Genomic DNA, 20,304 nt, shown 5'->3' with positions numbered 1-20,304 from the left:
AATTTCGTCAACCTTCTTAAAAAACATGTTAGAGAACGCATACCCGAAAAATCAATTGAAACATTTTAGATTAAGTGAAAAGCCATGGTTTAACTCGGTACTGCGTAGAGAAATTCGTATTCTAAATCGACTGTAGAAAAAAGACAAGCAAATAAGTTATGTTATACAGCCAAATTTAAGAAAGCTAGAAAATGGGATATTTCTTTTCGAGATTATACAAAAGAATTATTAAAATTTAAAATACCTGCAGTATTGCCATGAAAGGTTTCTGCCTTGCAGAAATATACGAAACATTTCCATCTAATTTTTACTTAGAAATGGCTAAAATTAAAATACAGATAACCACGCCAGTTTGTATTATGATAAACATGGAAGAGTTGTTTAACAGTAGCTAAAATAACCAATAACTCAAAGACGGTTGACCGGTCATATATGAATATTGGATAAACTATGTTTCATATTTTTATATTTGTTAATTATAGACTTCAGTCACAAAATATAGCTAATTGTATCTCCAATACAAAAACTTATATTTTGTTGTTAATTACATGTATATATCATGCATATGCAGAGGATTTCGGAAGTTTTTTTTCAGTCCTTTTTGTGTTTTTAAAATTTCATTGGAATGTCTTTCAACTGTTTTATTTCAATTTTTTAAAATAAGAGATTCAATCTGATAAGGATGGGTGGGGTCCTGGCCATAAACACCTGTGGTCTGGGTTGGTCTTTAAGGTGGCTCATTACATCTTGAAATAGTTTCTCAAATCAGCAGAAAATTATACTTGATTATGAAAGATCTCATTATGCAAAAGAAGTATTAAATTGAAATAGGCTAAAAATATGCAACTGTGGGGAAAAAATGATGATTTCAAAAAATATAAACAAAAGCTCCCCAGGCGGATATTCGAACTCATGATCTGCGGTTTACAAGTCAGATACTTTAACCACCAAGCTTTAATGATATTAAAAAAAATTGAATGATCCAAACCATTTAACAAAATATATTTTGATTGCCATATTGTGACTTAAAAAGTATATACACGCATTTAAATTTTTTAGTGTCCTTGTCTGTGATAACATTACGTATTGATTTTGTACTATACAGTCCAATAAATTCAATTGACGTATAATTGGGGCACTAGCAGGGTCTGCTTATTTATATTCAATTATTTAATCATACAATTGCTGAAAATTATATAATTATAAGTAATAAGGGGCTCACCATAATAAGGAATCTTTCTTTGAATATTATAAGGTGATAATTTTGGTTGGGATGTGATCATATCTATCATAAGGCCCTTCATGCTTTTTGGGGATTTGATCATGCCCCTGCCAAAATGATCACCTCATAATACTCAAAGAAAGATTCCTTATTCCTTGATTAAGTCTTGGTGTAGTGAGCTATCTTAAAGGTGATTTTTTTTCAAGGTGGGGGTGGGGTGTTTGAACCACAAATCTTTCCAGCAGTAGGTTTATGCAATTTTTTTCGAGATTGATAATCTTAATTGATACAAAATTAATTCAGCTCAATAAACCTAGACTTATATATCAAGACATCACATGTCATAAATGTATACAAAACAGTGCATTTTTTCCAATTTTGTAAAAGAATCAGAGAATAATAATAATACATTTCTTACATTTATTTACAACACATAAAAACCTTGTCTGGCAAGTGTTCTTTATAACAAAATATCTAGATAATTATTTTTTTTTCACTGAAGAATTCCTTTTGTTTACATTTCCTTAAGTTGCTATGTCTCTTCCGCATCAAGTGTGGCTGTGGAAATGGCTGTGTGTTGTCGACTCACTCTCTGCTCTGTGGATAAAAGCAATTAACCCAATTAACAGACACAAACTAAATTTGTCCCTTAATTCATATTCATGGGTAAATCTTGTTGTATCAGCTAAACTAGACAATAGTTTCAAATTATATTTATTCCTATTCCATAAAAAAAAATTACATTTGAATATTGGTATATTATGGATTTTACCAGTATTTTCAAGCATTTTCATTAGAACTATTAAGAAAATTCACCAGCTGATTTTAAATTTGATAAAACCTCAAAGTTCCATAGACTGGATATACTGGGACAGTTATGATCCATGTGTGGACCTGGCCTCTGTATATATGTCATTATACTTTACCAAGCATGGGCTCTATATATTGCTGCATGTATGTTTTTGTGCATCTCATATATCCTACTACAGAAAAATTACCCTCCTTTTATAATGGTACACTAGTAAAAATATAAATATGTATATTTTTCCCTACTTAATATATGGAAAGCACTTAAATATGTAATTTACTCACCATCTCATAACTCATGCGCACTCTGTTTGATGATATAATGTTAATGTTTTACAAAGTGGACAAGGTTTGCAATAACAAGGATAAACTGTTTTGGATGCTTTGATATTTCCTTTGAATTGAGATGACCAAAATAACATCTCTCTCTCTCTCAAAAACAAAATGTCTACTGTACTATAACTATAGCGCATCTTCATTACTATCGAAACATACATTTCCAGGATTTGATAGTTATAGAGCTTTACTGAGAGACAGACAATGTGATGTTAAGTCTGAACAGCCACAGTAATTAGTAAGTTAACACAAACAGATAAGAGAACTATAGTTAAGATATTGGACATTCAGTGTCCCTCTTTCCTTGACAAATTTTGTTAAAAATAAACTTCCGAATATTACACATTAGTTTACCTATATTTAAATGCATTAATTCCTGAAGTAATAAAATTTGATTTCATACCATGCATTTATTTTTATTTCTTACCAAACATTGAAAACATGTTGCTAAGCAACCTCTGTCGTTGCTTCAGCTCATCTGCAGAAAAACATCCTAAGCAATGTACTTAATCCAGTTCAATGAAAAACAAATCAAAAAATATTATAAACTAGCTATTCTCATAAATCTTTCATACAGAAAATAAAAAAAAATCTGTGACTTCATTTTTTATTCCTTTATTCTGGAGAGCTTTAGAAGCACAGTTGTTTTATAAGCAATTCATATTGCTTAAAAAAGAACTAACAACAGCACGCATGGATCTAGAGGGGGGTTGGGGTCAGAGGAGGGGGTGTTGGGGTAAGGACCTGTTTAAGGGTGTACACAAAATTTGATATAAAATTCAAACAAGCAGCTTTAAAAGAGCATACCTAAAAATATCAGGTAATTCTGATTGTTAATTTGTTAACCAACAAGCCTCCTTAAATTGGTTATCTTTGATGTCCTGATCAAGACTCAAAGAGGATGACAACATGTTAAGCATTATCACACAATGGTTGAATAGGGGACTAAACAAAAATCTCAAGACACAGATTTCATAAAAAACACAGTGACCATATCTCAACCCAATTCACACTGAAATCTGTGCCAGAGAATTAGATACAGAACCATACCCCGAGTGCAATGAAGAAAAATCATTCCTTCTTTTCCTTATCATCTGAAATATGGTATGTAATGGTTTATGATGATTTCAAATCTAAATCAGCAACACAATACCCCTTGTTAAGTCACATGTACACAATCCACTAGGAAACAGAGAAGAATCATGAAATACAAGGACTTAGTTTTATGCAAAATTAATTTTAAATATATTTTAAAAAATCCTTGGTTTTATAAATACAGTACTGATGGACATTGTCATCATCTCAGCCTCTTACCTGGAGGTACTGTCTCCCCTGACTGGTCTTCTACTGGGGTCCTGTAACATATCAAAGCATTTAATAACTAAAAACTGAAGTCTTGCCAAAGATAGTGACCTGAGAAATTGATTTTTGAGAGATAATTCTTTTTAATCATTTGATGATAAAGTTACAAATTATCTTTGCATGTTGATGGTTTAAAATTAAGTCAAATACATGTATAGCTGCAGAACTTAGTAGCTCCATAGGGAAATTTGGGTTTACGTACCATGGATCTTCAGATCTGTCCACACAAAAAACTGTATACCTATTATGCACAAAAAGTTGTGCACTGTATTGCATGAACTTATTAACTAAAATAGGAACATATTCTGGGAGAATACAAAAAATTCCCTGAAACATTTTATTTTGAACAATGTTACTACTTCACTTGCCTCTGAATAAGTTTAAAAAGTAAAATGGTGTGCTTTGTTTGCAGGTAAAAATGGGGACTCCTGATCCCAACTTGAATTTAACATACTTCACTTTCTAAGATCGGTTAGGGTGTTTGAGGTAAGTAAAGTGGGGAATTAGTTACTGTTACCGTAGCTGCAGAACTGTAGCTCTCCGGGAAAAAAAAATATTGACAGACCGGAGAGCTACAGGGCCACCCATTGAAAAAATTGTATATTTATTCCGCAGAAAAACGTGAGCTAGTTTTCGACTGATTTACCTTATTTATACGCAAATTCTGTGAAAACAATTAGTACAATTAAATTCTTCATGCATTTTACTACTGATATCGTCTGTTCACTTGTCTCGGAAAGTCTTTTAAACACCATCACCAGTCCCGTAAATTCATGTGGTGCACTTTGTTTACATGTATAAATGGCGACTCCTAATCTCGATGTAAATTCAACATACTTGATTTTCTGAGGTCGGTAGCGTGTTTTGATGAAAGTCTGAGGCAAATAAAGAGGCGATATCAGTAGTAAATTGCATGAAGAATTTAATGGTACTAATTGTTTTCACAGAATTTGTGTATAAATAAGGTAAATCAGTCCAAAACTAGCGCACGTTTTTCTGCGCAATAAATATACAATTTTTTCAATGGGTGGCCCTGTAGCTCTCTGGTCTGTCAATATTTTTTTCCCGGAGAGCTACAGTTCTGCAGCTACTGTTACCGTAATAGAATATCTCAGGAATTTTTTGGGTATGAAAATATTTACAGAATACAGAGCACAGCTTTTTTGTGCACAAAACATATAGTTTTTTGTATGAATGGAACTGTAGCTCCACGGTCCATCAACCTGAATTTCCCATGGAGCTACAGTTTCTTCAGCTTTTCATGTAATACCCGTTACTCAAAGTACAAGATATCAGCTGGTGTACATATATTCATTAAAAAAACAAATGTCCCTAATCTTTTGGTGTTTCTTACTGTTTTTCTCCCTCCTCTTCATTTTCTTCATCTTCATTGTCAGCTCCAAGAGGAGACAGTGTTTGGAGGTTGAACATGGCTAGTGGCTCACCAATTATTCCGATCCTGAAAGTCCTCCTTACCATTATTACATGTTTAATGATATTTAAATTCATTAAAAATTACAAGTGACCAGGTCAGTAATAAAGTCAATAATTCCATGAATGTTTTATCTTCATTCACCACAGTAAGAAATACATGTTGTCCCTGCAAAAGCATCACATTCTTACTTGATTGTCTTTTTATTGAGGTAAATTTGATCTTCTTCAAACACCTCCTCCTCTTCTTCTTCCTCTCCTCTGCCAATCTTCTCCAACTCACTTCAAAATATAAGTATTCAAAAGATCATGCAGACATATATACCAGTATATTTACATTTTCCAGTGTCTTTGCCTGTGATAACACTTAGCTTATCGATTTTGAACTATATATAAACCATAATACAAATTATGCCAAATTGAGGCGCCAGCGGGGTTTGCTTATTTATATTTAAATATTTAGTCATACAATGGTTTAAAATTATACAAATATAAGTAATAAGGAATCATTCTTTGAATATTATGAGGTGATAATTTCGGTCAGGGCGTGATCAAATCTATCATAAAGCCCTTCGGGCTTTATTGGATTTGATCACGCCCCGACCAAAATTATCACCTCATAATACTCAAAGAATGATTCCTTATTCTTTATATATGTACATGCAGACTCTTACTTCATACTTACTTCATACTTACTAGTGCATGCATATACATATACTTCGTCCCAACATAAGAAGTACAAGGGCTTAAAGGGGCATGGTCACAATTTTGGTCAAAAATTATTTTTCCGATTTTACAATGTTTTAGTAAGGCATTATTAATAAACAACCAAAAGTTGAGCGTCATTCGTTGAGTTATAAGGGAGTTACAAAGCTTACAATTATTTGCTATGTAAACAAAGCTTTTGTTTACATTTTGAATGTTGAGGTGAAAATTCCAGTTTTAGATTCAATATGTATGTGTATAACGTTAGGAACTGTCTATTTATGCGTCAAATGAATAAGAACATATACATATCAGCTTGAAAAAGAATTTTTACTGGTATATTGAATATATGTAAACAAAAACAGGGCACGAGCCTTGTTTAAATGACTTGTGAGTCCTATATGATGCTAATAACTCAACGACTGTCTCTCAAATTTCATGTGATCATTAGTAATGCATTCCTAAAGCTTTGTAAATAAGCACATCAGAAAAATAAGATTTGACCAAAATCGTGACCATGCCCTTTTAAGAGATACTAAAGGTTAAAAAATTACATTGTTTTGGAATATTTTTGTTCCTATGTAAAAAATTTGGCCTCTGGATCATGAAGCAATTTTAGACTTAAGTCTAAATTTCAATTGTTCATAAAATTTTAATAATTAAAATCATAAAAGTTGTGCTTAATATATGTAACTACTAATGTAATATAGAGACATATTTGATAATAGCATTTTATTTTTTTGATGTTTTTAATCATAAGATAATAATACAGCGTACAAATGAGTTAAGTCTAAGACTGCTTTATGATCCTGAGATCAGATATGTATCCGACAGTTCTATAGATTCTGCTTCCTTATACTCTAAATCTATGAAAATCTGGGCATTGCTCTGCATCAACCAACAAATTCCTTTCCTGGGCCTTAAATATATACTGATTGATTATGCCTGTGAATATTGAATAGGAAGTTTATCATAAATAACCAAAATATAACTAGAGGTACTGTGAGCAAGCTCACAATTGATACCCCCCGCTAAGAAAAATCATAACTCATGTATTTTTTCTATTATAGAAAATATTGGATGAATCTATTTCATCGTCCATTTTCTATAAATAACAACTGCTCTATTTTTTAAAACTGTTAATGCTTATATGAGTACACAAACTAATTTCTATTCTTTAAATTCCATTTTAGTTCAAGTTAACTGTTAATGCATGAGGACATTTGCATCCTTATGTTAACAAACATGACTCGAATCAAACGAAATTCCACATGTCAAGCAGCCACTTAATATAAACATTTTGAATTATTGGTATACTGAGCCCGATTTTTTTTTTTAACAATGACCTTTAACTTCCTCAATTGACCTTTGGTCAAGGTCATGACATACTCTCAGGTTATAAGCATTCTAGATGTGAATTAAGAACTTCCAATATTTGTCCATTAGAAAGATATAGACTGGACATGAGTTTTATAATTTTCTGCAAGTGACCTTGACCTTGCCCAAATGACCTTGGGTCAAGGTCATGACAAACCCTTAGCTTATAAGCAATCTTTCTGTGAACTGAGAACTTCCAATGTTTCTCCATAAGAAAGATATGGACCGGACAAGAATTTTGCACTTTTTTCTGCCATTGACCTTGACCTTGTCCAAATGACCTTGGGTCATGGTCATGACACACCCTTGGGTCATAAGCAATCTTTGTGTGAAGTAAGAACTTCCAATGTTTCTCCATTAAAAAGATATAGACCGGACACAAATTTTGCAATTTTTTCTGTCAGTGACCTTTACCTTGCCCGAATGACCTTGGGTTAAGGTCATGACACACCCTTGGGTCATAAGCAATCTTTGTGTGAAGTAAGTACTTCCAATGTTTCTACATTAAAAAGATATGGACCAGACACAAATTTTGCACTTTTTCTGTTGGTGACCTTGACCTTGCCCGAATGACCTTGGTTCAAGGTCATGACACACCCTTAGGTCATAAGCATTCTTTGTGTGAAGTAAGAACTTCTAATGTTTCTCCATAAGAAAGATATGGACCGGACACGAATTTTGCACTTTTTCTGTTGGTGACCTTGACCTTGCCCGAATGACCTTGTTTCAAGGTCATGACACACCCTTAGGTCATAAGCATTCTTTGTGTGAAGTAAGAACTTCTAATGTTTCTCCATAAGAAAGATATGGACCGGACACGAATTTTGTACTTTTTCTGCCAGTGACCTTGACCTTGCCCGAATGACCTTGGTTCAAGGTCATGACACACCCTTAGGTCATAAGCAATCTTTGTGTGAAGAGGGAACTTCTAATGTTTCTCCATAAGAAAGATATGGACCGGACACGAATCGAACAGACAGACGGACAGACGGACGGACGGACGGACGGACGGACGGACAGACGGACGGACGGACAAGGTGATTCCTATATACCCCCCCAAACTTCACTTGCGGGGGGTATAATTAAAGAAATTTATGTAGAGTTTTCTAATACATGTACATGCAAGTAATAATGTAATGATCAAATTTCAGCTTTATATAAAGTTGCATAGGTAACTTGTCAAGATTCTGTATGGAACAATGGTTTATTTAACTGGTGTATATATTTGGTGTTTTACTTGTTCAAATGTTTTCTTCTAACAATTTTTGATGGACACAGATCTCCATGATGTTGCAAACCAGTATCTTATAACAAGAACAAAATGCAAGATTTTGGGAGGCTACTATTAACCATTTCAATAAAGGCAAAATTAACACCAACAATATTACCTTGGTGACAAAGCATTTCTCATCTTGAACAGCCAATGGGCCTCCTCTTTAGGAGATGGTAACACAGCTACAATGGCTGGAGACCTCTGACTAATGGGTAAAAATATAAAAAATTCAAACTGATAAAGTTTTGTATTATATTGAAGAAATTTTATTCCTAGAAAGGACTATATGTGTGGTATTAAGCATTTTTTGCCCCCAAAATCAAAGTTTTATAAAGAGCTTTAAAAATAAGGTGAAAGATTGTTGAAATCATATTGAAAATAAGGGTGTAAAAGGTTATCACCACAGTGACGTCATAATGTAGAAATGACGTCATGAAGATTGCCTTATTTTGATTAATATTATAATGTTTTCTGATGGTTTTTCAACTGGGAAACATCAAGCGCAGCCTTGCTCAAGTACCATTTTTTAGTATAATGTGTATAATTATCTGAAGAAAAACAAATGTTAGTATCATACTTGAGCAGACCTGCGCTCTACACTTCCGAATGCAAAATATAAAGCAAAAATGAGAATATTTTCATTTGTTTGCGAATTTTCGGGAATTAGGTCATTTAGGTGACGTTATAGATAAACAGCAAATGAGCAATGATGACTAAAATCAAGATTAAAGTGATAGGCATCCTCTGTACAATGATATTTGAAGATTTTATTTTTATACGATACTATTTAAAAATTGGTTGAAATCGGGGCAGATATTTGACCATACCGCACATAGCCCTTTTGCAAAAAACTTTAATTCAGTCTGATTTATAAAAACCACCCCTTCTCTAATTTACACCCATAAACCCCTTATAAACCCCCCTTGGCTTAGCCAAGATGTATTCCCACTTATTACCTATCATTATTCTCTCTCCATAATCCCTAGTTCAAAATGGAAGCTTCTTCAATTTTTTTTCACACTGCCAAAACAAACACCGTAAACCTTTGTATAATCAATACTTACTGTATAATTGATTTTATTGCTGGTCTTTTTCTACAATAAATAAATTATATCTAATATAGCAATAAATCAATTAACCTATAGAAAGAAAACATAGCGGTAATCACAGATTACAAAGCTCACCAAGATGAGGCATCATCTTTATGAGGCATCACCTTTATGAGACGACCTTTATCATATTATATGAAAATCATACTTTATGACTCGGATATTCATGGATACTGTTTTGACACAATATCGTATATCATCTGTTAAAAAATTGTATGATAATCATATGTTCATTTCATACGGTATTATAAGATACAATGTTTATCAATACAATAATATAATGTATAATATAGTATGATACTGTATTGTATGATACTGTATATCATATTTGATACATAATATATATTGCTATATTCAGTAGTATATTCTCCCTATATAACTCTATATAGACAAATAGTCAATAATAATAATATTAGCTCGTCCGAAAAATATTGACCGGTCAATATTTTTTAATATTGACTGGCGAGGAATAATACCTAGAGAATATTCCCACTATTTCAATTAATCACTTCTGATTTGTTGATTCGTAAACAATGAAGTAAATAACTCATCGCGACTCCAAAACAAGGTGATGTCATAATAGACAGCCAGTCAAGGCAAGCAAACAACGGACGCACAATGCTATCATAACGGATATAAGGATTTGCGAATTATTGTGAATTTAAATCAGGTAGAACATCTGTGTCTTAATTCTTACGGGCGGCGGATCGGATCACCAGTGACCGTTTGATGCTGAGGATATTTTGGAGATGAACTTAAGCACAGTGATGAATTTGTGAATTCTTTGTTGTGCGAAGAAATTCACAGCGATCTTTTTTTAATTACTTTCTTAAATTTTGGTACGTTTCTTCATATAACAAAACAAATATTGACTGTGTTTTCGGGCAATATTGATTCCCTTCGCGTCGGGCAATATTTTGTCCCTCGGGGGCTAATATAATCAATGTTGCCCTAAACTCCAGTCAATATTTGTATAATATTGTATCATATGATACAATATGATTTGATACAACCTTGTATCATATCATATGATACAATAACATGTGATATTATACAATACTAAACATAACAATATCATAAAACAATATCATATCATAAATATAAAAAAAAAATTAGAACAATATCACATAATTGTATCATATAACTTTTTACAAAATAATATATGATATTATATTGTATCATATTATACAATAGTGTATCATATCCTATCATATGATACTACATCATAGGAATAATGATAGATCATTTAACAACAAACACATCTATCAAGCAGGTTTGAGTGAGGTAAATATTTTTAGCATCCTTGATAATGGAGATCAGGTTCTGCATCTGAAGCTACCTCTACAATTCATTTACATTATATACTTAAATCAATGCAAGCTATTATTTATAAAACATGTGACCTGTTCCAAAAAAATTTAACCTTCTTAGCATTCTAGCCTGTGAGTTGCATCAGTATCATAAGACATACCATTCATTCAAGTTTGGTGACTTTAAGACCAGTAATAACTAAGACATATTCATCGGAGGGCACCTGCTCCAAAAACTTTAACCAGCTCTAAAAACCTTAACCTCCTCCAGCATCCGAAACCTATGGCTCAGATTCAGCATTCAAGCCTGTCAGGTGCAACTTAGATTGCTATCAAAGGGCACCTGCACCAAAAACTTTAACCTGCTCCAGCATCTGAAATTCAGGATTCAGATTCAGCATCCAAGTCTTTCAAGTCCATAAGTAGGTTTGGTGCATCATCCATGCAAGTTTGGTGAAGATAGGACAGGTGATAATTTAGATACAGGACCTGCAACAAAAACTTTAACCAGGTCCTGACACCGACACAGACGCTGGGGATATAGCATAAACTCCCCCCGACTTCGTCTCGGTGAGCTAAAAATGTAAATTTTTGTGTGAACTTTTTAATAGTGTCACAATAATTACTATAAGCTTTTATCGTTTGACATTATTGTAAATATAAAAACATGGTAAACATTGGCAATATTTCGATCATTCTCCTACTTATCTTGACATTTCATAATATTTAATACAGAAACAGCATTCTGAAAGTTCTTAAATTATTAAGAACCAGTTGCCCTTTGAAATTATGTCACTTTGTGGTGGCTGGAGCAGAATACAAGAGGCCAATAGGCCTTAACGGTCACCTGAGTAGCATATAATCCATACACAAACTTGTTGAGGAGTCTCACATATTCATTTAATAGGTTTTGTAACCTAAAATTAACAGTCTTTTGAGTATAATAGTCCTACAATAGATCCTTTAATAATAAAAATAATTTTCTGTACAACATACAAAACCTCAGGTGACCTAAAAATAGCAGGATGGAGATTCGCTTGAACCTCTGCAGAGGAAAGGGAGAAAAGTATAAATTAAATAGAAATAGAACATTGAAAGTGGTCAGGAATGTAGCTAAGATTTTTAAGTTCTATTTGAAAGATAAGAATGAGATTCAACTGTAAAATTAGACAAAAAGTAAGGCCTAACTCCATGTTTAGTTTCAGATGCATTTGCATAAACCATTGCTTCTTGTGCAATGACTATCTCACTGAATGGTCCTAGGGAAATCAAAACGCTTACTAGGTTTGTTACTGACTGACTACAGAAATATACCAAGTTGATCAGTCTCATAGATGGTGAGGCAAAGCCAAGATGTCTATGAGACTGATCAACCCGATACATATCTGCAGTAAGGCAGTAATAAACCTAACAAGTAATAGCATGATAATGTTAAATTGCAAACCACAGCCTAAACTTATACTGCTTGGATATTTGCAACTGGGTATGAAGCATCCGATTACTTACGGATGCAGTCTCCGGTATTCTGCTGGGGTCAATTTCTTCTCCTCTTTGTTTTCCTTGTCTTTCTTTTCCTTCAGATCTTTCTCTATTACAAAAAAGAAGAGGCCATTGGTCTTAATTTACAGTCTTTCGAGTATAATACTGTCCTACAATAGATCCTTAAATAATAAAAATAATTTTCTGTACATTGTGTAATTAGTCATGATGCATGAATTAAAAGACATATGGTGTGTTACAAAACCTTACCATCAGGTGCATTTTTTACCCGAATCGCAGGATTAAATGTGTCTGATCTTAGCAACCTGCAGAGAAAAATACATTACTGCGTAAATGCTCCCATCAATTTCAAAATTATTTAAAATCTTGAAATATATTCTTAAAAGATAATGATTTATTCTGACTTGGTGATAATCAAAACTAAAAACAATGTAGTTGAAATCTTCTTACCTTCCTATTTCTTTTCTAACATTTTCGTATTCTTTCTTTTTAAATGCAATCCACACGAAATAAGCACAGAAGGAGTAAAGGGTCTGCAACAGTAGAGCAAACATAACATAAGGCTTGTAAAATTTCATAAACACTGAAAAAGCACCAATATTTCTCAAAATCAATAATCACATACTCATAAATTTTTAAATTATCATATATTCCATTACATTCATTTTAACATAAAATGATGCCAAAATTAGACTACAGATGTACATATCTTTACAATTATCATGATGTCTATGACAAACCTCAAACATGCTTCTGTCCTTCAGAGTAGATGAGACTCTTGATCTAAAGAGGAAAAAAAATGATCTACTAATAGTTTCTCATAAAAAAAAACCACCATTAATTTTATCTTCTGTAAATTTCCTTCATTTCCTTCTAATGCAATCTACTCAACAGACAGCACAAAGCATTATGCTACATATTGACAATAAGTCCCTACCCTCCACAAGCCATGTGGTGCACATTTTCCAGCCCCAGACCCAGCACAAGTAAACAATAGGACTGTCCCAGCAGTCTGTGTGCCACCTTCAGCTTGGCACAGGCCACTTCATAGGCCTCCTTCTCTGACTTACTGGGCTCTCTGATAAAAAAAAATTTGTAAAATTTCCTGGTAAGCAATGTACAGATATATGTGTGCATATACATTCAAAAGTTTTCTCTGGTAAAAACAGAAAACTGGGATGCTTAAAAAAGTACAGGTACTACATGTTTACTGTATACATGGAAATATTCGCCCCCATATTATTTTTGCCCCTTTTCCCTTGTTTTCCGATGGTGAATTTAAGAATGGATGAATTCTATTTAGCAAATTATAATATCTCTGTTTACACAACTGCATCCGGGCGAATTCAAGACAGAGCGAAACCGTTTGCAAGTGAAGAAGGGTGAAAATAAGACGGGCGAAAATAACCCTGTATACAGTTTGTAATGTTGTAATATATGCTTGTTACTTGTACTTACATGTAAGTTGTTGTGTTTATTTTGTGCTCTTGGTGGAGTTTATCAAAGAAGCAATGGAAATAACTCAGAAGATGTAGAAGAAAATTATCAAACTGGTCCGTGCTGCAACATATCACATGTTATAAATTAATGAAAATGCATGAATACATTTTATAATGACTTCTTTTTAGTATACATGAAATTGAATACAACTTTTTGCACTCCAAATACAAAATTTTTGTGGAATATAACCTACTGGAATATTCCCTCAAAAGTTTCCGACAGATTTTCTCCATCAAATATTGTGCTGTAAGCAACTCCTTTCACATCATCCAGTGTGACGGTAGAGTGTTCTGTGGTCTGTTTAATTGGCGGATGTGGAGATTTTGTGGCATTTCTTTTACTTTGACCTCTGTCTCTAAATCCGCCCCTTGCAACACTGGAAGCAACTCTAAAACAAATCAAATTTTAAAAAATCCCAAACATTATTTAGTGGTAACCAATATTTTGAATTATGAATGCATGTTATAATTCTCAGGACACCTAGGCCCTTTCTGTAGCATACTCAAAAGTAACAGTCTATTTTCAGGCTAAAGAAATAAAGGTCATATTTTACCTGTCTTTTAATTTATTTCCTTCTCTTGTTCTTTTTTTTCTGTCTCTTTCTGCCATTGGATTTGCACTATAATTTAAATAAATTACCATTAAATAGACACATTTTATCATTACTGGTAAGTGGATTTTGTATGTACCAAATCATTTCAACTCATATTGTATTTGATTATGGTACATGTATGTGCATATTAAAATAAAAAACCTTTACTCTCCTCCCCCTTCTCTCTCTCTCTCTCTCTCTCTCTCTCTCTCTCTCTCTCTCTCTCTCTCTCTCTCTCTCTCTCTGTTTTATCCTGTGTTTCATTTACACAAGTACATTTTAATAGCTGAGGAGGGATTTCTGGTATTCACTCACTTTATTTGTAAAATTCCCAGATATTAAGGTAATAGCTATAGTTCACTTGGAATTGAGAAATAATTATATAAACTAAAAGTTCCTATGTGTTATTACATGTAATGAATGTAATTCAAATATGTATTTAAATCTGCATTCTGATTCAATGATAAATGATATCAAGATCTGTGTAACATTTTATGTTTTTATGAAGAACTGATTTGGATGGAATATTAATACATGTATCTAAAAATTTGATAAAGGGGGGGGGGGGTTATTGGTCTTATCAACTGTGGTCCTTTAATTCTTCAATAATAATCATACATTATAGTGGATTCAAACTGTTTCACAATAGCCGTGGTACATATACTCCTCTTATAATTTTATATGCATAACAAACAAATAATATACTGGTAGTTTGACAAAACTGACTATAAATAATTAAAACTATTTAAAAGACATTAATAGAAAAACTATTTAACTAAACTGTTCATCAAACTGTGTCATTTTGCATTGCACAAAAAGCAGTATACAGATGCATGCCCAGATAGCAGCACATCGTTGGCCCAATCTCATATGGTTGTATTGTCGCCGTTGGGTTAACTTTATTGGAACATCGGTGGTCCAACACCAAATATTGATAGCTGGTGATGTATTATGGGGCCAATGTTGGGCTAACTGTTGGCATATTTTCATAAAACGCCTGAAGTTAGAAAGAGTATTTGTTGTGGGATTGATATCGGCCTAATGAGTTGGCCCAATGTCATGAATCTGGCTAAGCATCATGGGTAAACAACATCCAGGCTACTTTTCGTAATATCGTAGCCGCGCCATTTGCATAACTGAAGAATGAGATCCCTTCCCATATGATAATACACATGAGCAGCACTTTATGTGCAATTTGGGGTTGAACTGTCTGCATGTGAATTTTAACTTAATCAATAATCTTAACATTTCATGTCATAAAAATGCACATTTATAGAACAGTCCCTATCATATCCCAAGATATGATGTGTCTATCCATCAAATCATAAGAGGAGTTCTATGATCTATGGTTTTTTTTTGAGTGATAAACGTCAATTCTTGCTACTATTTGACTCCCTGGATAAAATTTAAATTTTTAAAACCTTACTGCACATCTATAGAACAGTCCCTATCATATCCCAAGACATGATGTGTCTATCCATTAAATCATAAGAGGAGTTCTGGGATCTGTTTTTTTTGTTTGAGTGATAAACGTTAATTTTCTGCTATTATTTGACTCCCTGGATGAAATTTAAATTTTTAAAACCTCATTGCACATCTGTAGGACAGCCCCAATTAATATCCCAAAAGATGACGTAGCTACTCCAAAAGTTGCAAGAGGAGTTCTGGAAACCATACTTTTTTTGCAAAAAAGAAACATCATTTTTTGGTGCCCACTGATCCCCTTAAAAAAAAATTCTGGAACCTGATCACACTTCAATATGACACCCCAATCATATTCTAGAAGATCATTTGGCGACTGCAAAAAAAAAAGATTTTTTTGGAAACCATTTTTTTGTTGTTAAAAAACATCATTTTTCAGCCATTAAATGACCCCCAGGACAAAATTTAAATTTCCGAAACCTTATTGCGCATCTATAGGATACCCTAAAACATACCGTAATCCAAAAGATGATTTGTCTACTATTGAAAATGTAGGAGGAGTTCGAGGAAGAAGGTTTTTTTGTGAAAAAACATAAATTTTTACCAATTATTTGACACCCAGGAATACTAGAGAATTTTTGAAACCTTTTTGCAGAACAACATGACACCCTAAATCAAACTCCAAGAGTTCAGTTTGCTGGTTTATAAGATGTAAGAGCAGTTTGAGAAAGTAAAACGTGACAGACGGAGCAGGGTAACAAAAATATACCCGAACTTTTTTTTAGAAAGTGCGGGTATAATTAACGTTATAAGGTTAAACGATTTCATGAAACAGATAATGGGGAGTGCAGAAGCCAAGTACGTAGAGTAAACACTGTCGAGCACATGGTCAAACCAGAGACAAAACATTTACCAGTATTTTATTTATGTCTCTGGTCAAACATACTGAAAATACTAAACTAAAACAATAGTCAATACTCAAACGTATGCTTTCATTCAAAATTTGTTCTTTGTATCGACAAACTATACACAGGCCAGTAGAATGCGAGGGGGAAGGGGGGTCTGTTTTCAACAGTTAGTTTTTCTTTAGATGCTGGTCCCCCATCACTTTTTCATGTTGTAAGTTCTAACATTACAAAGTATACCAAAGAGACGGGGAGGAAGTAACATGCAGAGAAGAAAAGGAGGGAGGAGGAGACTTGCGAGTTTTTTTTATAAATGTTTTCTTCATGAACTGCATGAGCAATAGGTTATAATTAAATTTACTCTTTTCTTATTGCTCAGGTATTTTATTTTTTGCCTTATGTTGAAAGAATACAGTGGCCCAACAAAGGCCCAATCTTGTTCGCTACATTGGCTCAACAATAAGCCAAAAAGTTGGTCCGATTAAGGGCAGATGAGCAAATTGCCGTTGGCCCAATGTTAATTGCTTACAATGGCCCAACTGTACAAAAGTGACGTTTGCCCAACATTAAAAGAATACAGTGGCCCAATAATGGCCACTATTGTCTGTTACATTGGCCCAACAATAAGCCAACAAGTTGGTCCGATTGAGGGCCGATGAGCAAATTGCTGTTGGTCCAATGTTAAATGCATACTGTGGCCCAACATAAGGAACTTTGTTGGCCAAACAAAGGTCCAATGATGTCCTGCTATCTGGGTGGATATTGTGATCATGCAAGTCAGACTGGTCTATATGAAACTGGTTTTGGAAAAATGGTCAGATGATTGTCTTTCAACTCACAGTAACTTTTACAACTGCATGGTGTGGAAGTTTTGGTGTGAAAGAGGGTCGAGGTATTCCATGTGTTGACATTTCAGGAGATCTATATATTAACCGATCATGCAAACATCTATTCTTAAATACCTCACAAAATCCAAAGATTTGGTTTCCTCTTTCCAGATCCATTTTCCAGGGACTACAGGAAGTATTCCCTGAAGTAGAAAATTGTATTATTTAGTCGTTTTGTGTGCATTTTGCATAGGGAGATAAAATGACAATACGAAAAAGAACGTTTAACCAGATAACGTTAGATTTTTTTAGCACAGGACTGTCAGCTAGCAGAGTAAAACATAAATTTAATAAAATCTAGCTTTCTTGACAAGCAAGTTGGATAGGAACTTGTAATCGTAATCGAAATCTTACTGATACGTGCTCCGCTACCCCAACTGTTTTTGACATATTTAGATTTTTTCAAATATAAAAAAAAACACTAATTGGACTGCATTTTGTACATAGCAACAACAAAGTTGGTATATATTTTAAAATTCCGATCCCGATGTGTTTTCAATGGTAGGCCCCAAGATGTTTAGGCCCTTCATTGATAAGACGCTTAGGCCCCAACATGTTTAGGCTCCAAGATGTTTAGGCACCAGCCTACATTTTTCTAAATTAATTATAATTTACATTTTATTAATTAAAACTTCATTTCATTTAAAAATTATAAAGAAGTATAATCTGCATCTCATGCATAATTTATTATTTTTTAAATAGGCCTATATTATTTTGTCACATCATATTATTTTCTATATTCAATTTTCTAATTGGAGATCAAAGAAACGGTAAAGACTTTTATTTACTTTGTGTATGACATGAATTAAATTGTTAAAACAACACCCCCACCGTATCCTGCTCCCTCTCTAGATAGGTGCTAATTAGGAGAAGATAATGTAGAGATCCTCAAGTAATACAACGAGGGTTTCACACCTCACTTTGAAAGTAAACCATGAAGAGACGGGTCTCCAAAAGAAGACAGGCTAAATACAAGTTAAGCTTCATTGGCAGAAAGATTACATAATTTTGGGAGATATCCTTTAATTGTACAAATATGATCACAGAAATAATATTTCACTTGTATTTGGGTAATAAGTAGGTGAATTCTTTTGGGATATATAAGGGTTCTTAAAAATATTATGTATAAATCAGTTGCCATAAATAAGCTTACTGAAAAAAATACCATAAATTGTTTTCTTTTCTTGAAATATCAATAATGAAATACTTCCCCTTATATAACATTTGTTCGTTTCTTTGTGATGATAGTATGATTTGATCACGGTATTACCTGATTTAAAGCACGGACACATAGCCATGCTGGATGATACTATCATTGATAGCGTGTGCATGCAAGTTTATAGCATAATGTTTTTCGTGATAAAAGTTTTTCAAGAACTTGTATATAAAGTAAACAACGCCATGTTTGCGTAACGATTGTTAGTTTACTACAAATTAAAGTAAATTGCATTTATTGGCTCCAAAGTGCTTAAAAGCCATGTTCTTTCAACTATCAGTTATTATTATAAACAACAGGTGCCTAAACATCTTGGGGCCTAAACATCTTGGGACCTAAATATCTTACCTGGGGCCTAACCGTCTTGGGGCCTAGACATGTTGGGGTCTAAACGTCTGTAATTCTTTTCAATCGGGTATGGCCTACTAAATAAGAGTCACATGAGCAGAAAGTGGGAAATGGGTTTTCAAGTAGTGTCCATGGTTATTGGGTGTGTTTTAACACTATATGCACATTCAAGTTACCAGCATAATCCAGGTAATACTATGCGAAACCTCGACTAACACGTATGTAGTTTGTTGGCACCCCCCCCCCCACCCCCCCCCCCCCCCCCCCCAAAGAGAAAAATTGAAAAAATGGTGCCCCTAACGTACCCGATCTTTTTCAATCTGTTCCTTTTTCTGTTACAGTTTTTTTAGCTCACCTGATCTGAAAGCTCAAGTGAGCTATTCTGATCACATTTTGTCCGTCGTCCGTCCGTCCGTCTTTCTGTTTGTCCGTATGTAAACTTTTTACATTTTGAACCTCTTCTCTAAAACCGCTTGGCCAATTTTAATCAAATTTGGCACGAAGCATTCTTATGGGAAGGTGAATATAAATTGCAGAAATGAAAACTGATCTTTATTCAAAGCGGAGATAACCTCAAAACTGTAGAAAGGGGGGGGGTGCATTTTAACTAAAGGTACTTCACTACACCTTGACTTATACTTTTCACGACACTACGTCACAAGATGGCGATTTAAATGTTTTGTTAAATTGTTTATATCAATCAATTCAGATGTATATCGTCATAGCTCAGTGGTTAAAGTATTAGGCTTGTGAACCGCAGATCATGAGTCCGAATCTGCCTGTGGCTTTTGTTTATGTTTACTGAATGAAATTTTTTAAAATATCATTTTTAGCCAAAATTGCACATTTTTTTCGCCCATTTGACATATACACTTCTTATCCATCATGCTCACTATCATAATCAAGTAATTTTCTGCTCATTTGAGAAACTATTTGAAGGTGTAGTGAAGTACCTTAAAAAATCTTCTTCTCATGAACTACTAAGTCAGTTAATGTAATTTA

General features: G+C 33.6%; 2 protein-coding genes across 9 annotated transcripts in view; one reads left to right on the top strand and one right to left on the bottom strand.

Annotated features, from left to right (window-relative positions):
* Window positions 1–1,628: 1,628 nt before the first annotated feature.
* Window positions 1,629–18,243, bottom strand: LOC105333341 (protein phosphatase 1 regulatory subunit 36). 4 transcript variants are annotated; one of them, XM_011436256.4, is made up of 17 exons: window positions 18,093–18,242; window positions 17,814–17,881; window positions 14,486–14,551; window positions 14,126–14,320; window positions 13,891–13,992; window positions 13,370–13,510; window positions 13,173–13,215; window positions 12,883–12,965; window positions 12,682–12,737; window positions 12,439–12,520; window positions 9,578–9,607; window positions 8,629–8,718; window positions 5,351–5,440; window positions 5,082–5,186; window positions 3,680–3,720; window positions 3,416–3,459; window positions 1,629–1,819 (listed from the first exon to the last, which is right to left on the bottom strand). In XM_011436256.4, exons 1-16 carry the CDS (start codon window positions 18,126–18,128, stop codon window positions 3,437–3,439), a joined length of 1,251 nt encoding a protein of 416 aa, XP_011434558.3. In that variant the 5' UTR covers window positions 18,129–18,242; the 3' UTR covers window positions 1,629–1,819; window positions 3,416–3,436. The 4 variants fall into 4 exon arrangements, with proteins under 4 accessions (XP_011434558.3, XP_011434556.3, XP_034326921.2 ...); XM_011436254.4 differs by lacking the exon at window positions 3,416–3,459 and adding an exon at window positions 2,793–2,843; XM_034471030.2 differs by lacking the exons at window positions 3,416–3,459; window positions 9,578–9,607 and adding an exon at window positions 2,793–2,843 and having other exon boundaries at window positions 18,093–18,243.
* A 1,089-nt stretch (window positions 18,244–19,332) lies between these two features.
* LOC105343267 (lysosomal acid glucosylceramidase) overlaps window positions 19,333–20,304 on the top strand; it is a 44,142-nt gene continuing 43,170 nt past the window's right edge. For all 5 annotated transcript variants that reach the window (XR_004601796.2, XR_010714526.1, XM_066086764.1 and 2 more), the window contains exon 1: window positions 19,333–19,491. Coding sequence is in view for 3 of the 5 variants with exons in the window: in XM_066086764.1 (XP_065942836.1) it covers window positions 19,395–19,491 (97 nt within the window). In the remaining 2 variants the exon portion in view is untranslated. The remainder of the gene's footprint in view (window positions 19,492–20,304) is intronic.

The sequence above is a fragment of the Magallana gigas genome, chromosome 6 (assembly GCF_963853765.1).
Source record: "Magallana gigas chromosome 6, xbMagGiga1.1, whole genome shotgun sequence".
Classification (NCBI taxonomy): Eukaryota; Metazoa; Mollusca; class Bivalvia; order Ostreida; family Ostreidae; genus Magallana; species Magallana gigas.
The sequence above is the reverse complement of the archived record's forward strand: the minus strand, read 5'-3'. Positions and strand labels throughout refer to the sequence as shown.

Coding starts and splice junctions, on each gene's coding strand:
- LOC105333341 (XM_011436254.4), bottom strand. CDS start 18,128: ATGTCAAAAACAGTTGGGGTAGCGGAGCACGTATCA. Junction 8,719..9,577: donor GCAATAAAATCAATTATACA/GTAAGTATTGAT, acceptor TTTACCCATTAG/TCAGAGGTCTCCAGCCATTG. Junction 5,441..8,628: donor AGAAATGCTTTGTCACCAAG/GTAATATTGTTG, acceptor TATATTTTGAAG/TGAGTTGGAGAAGATTGGCA.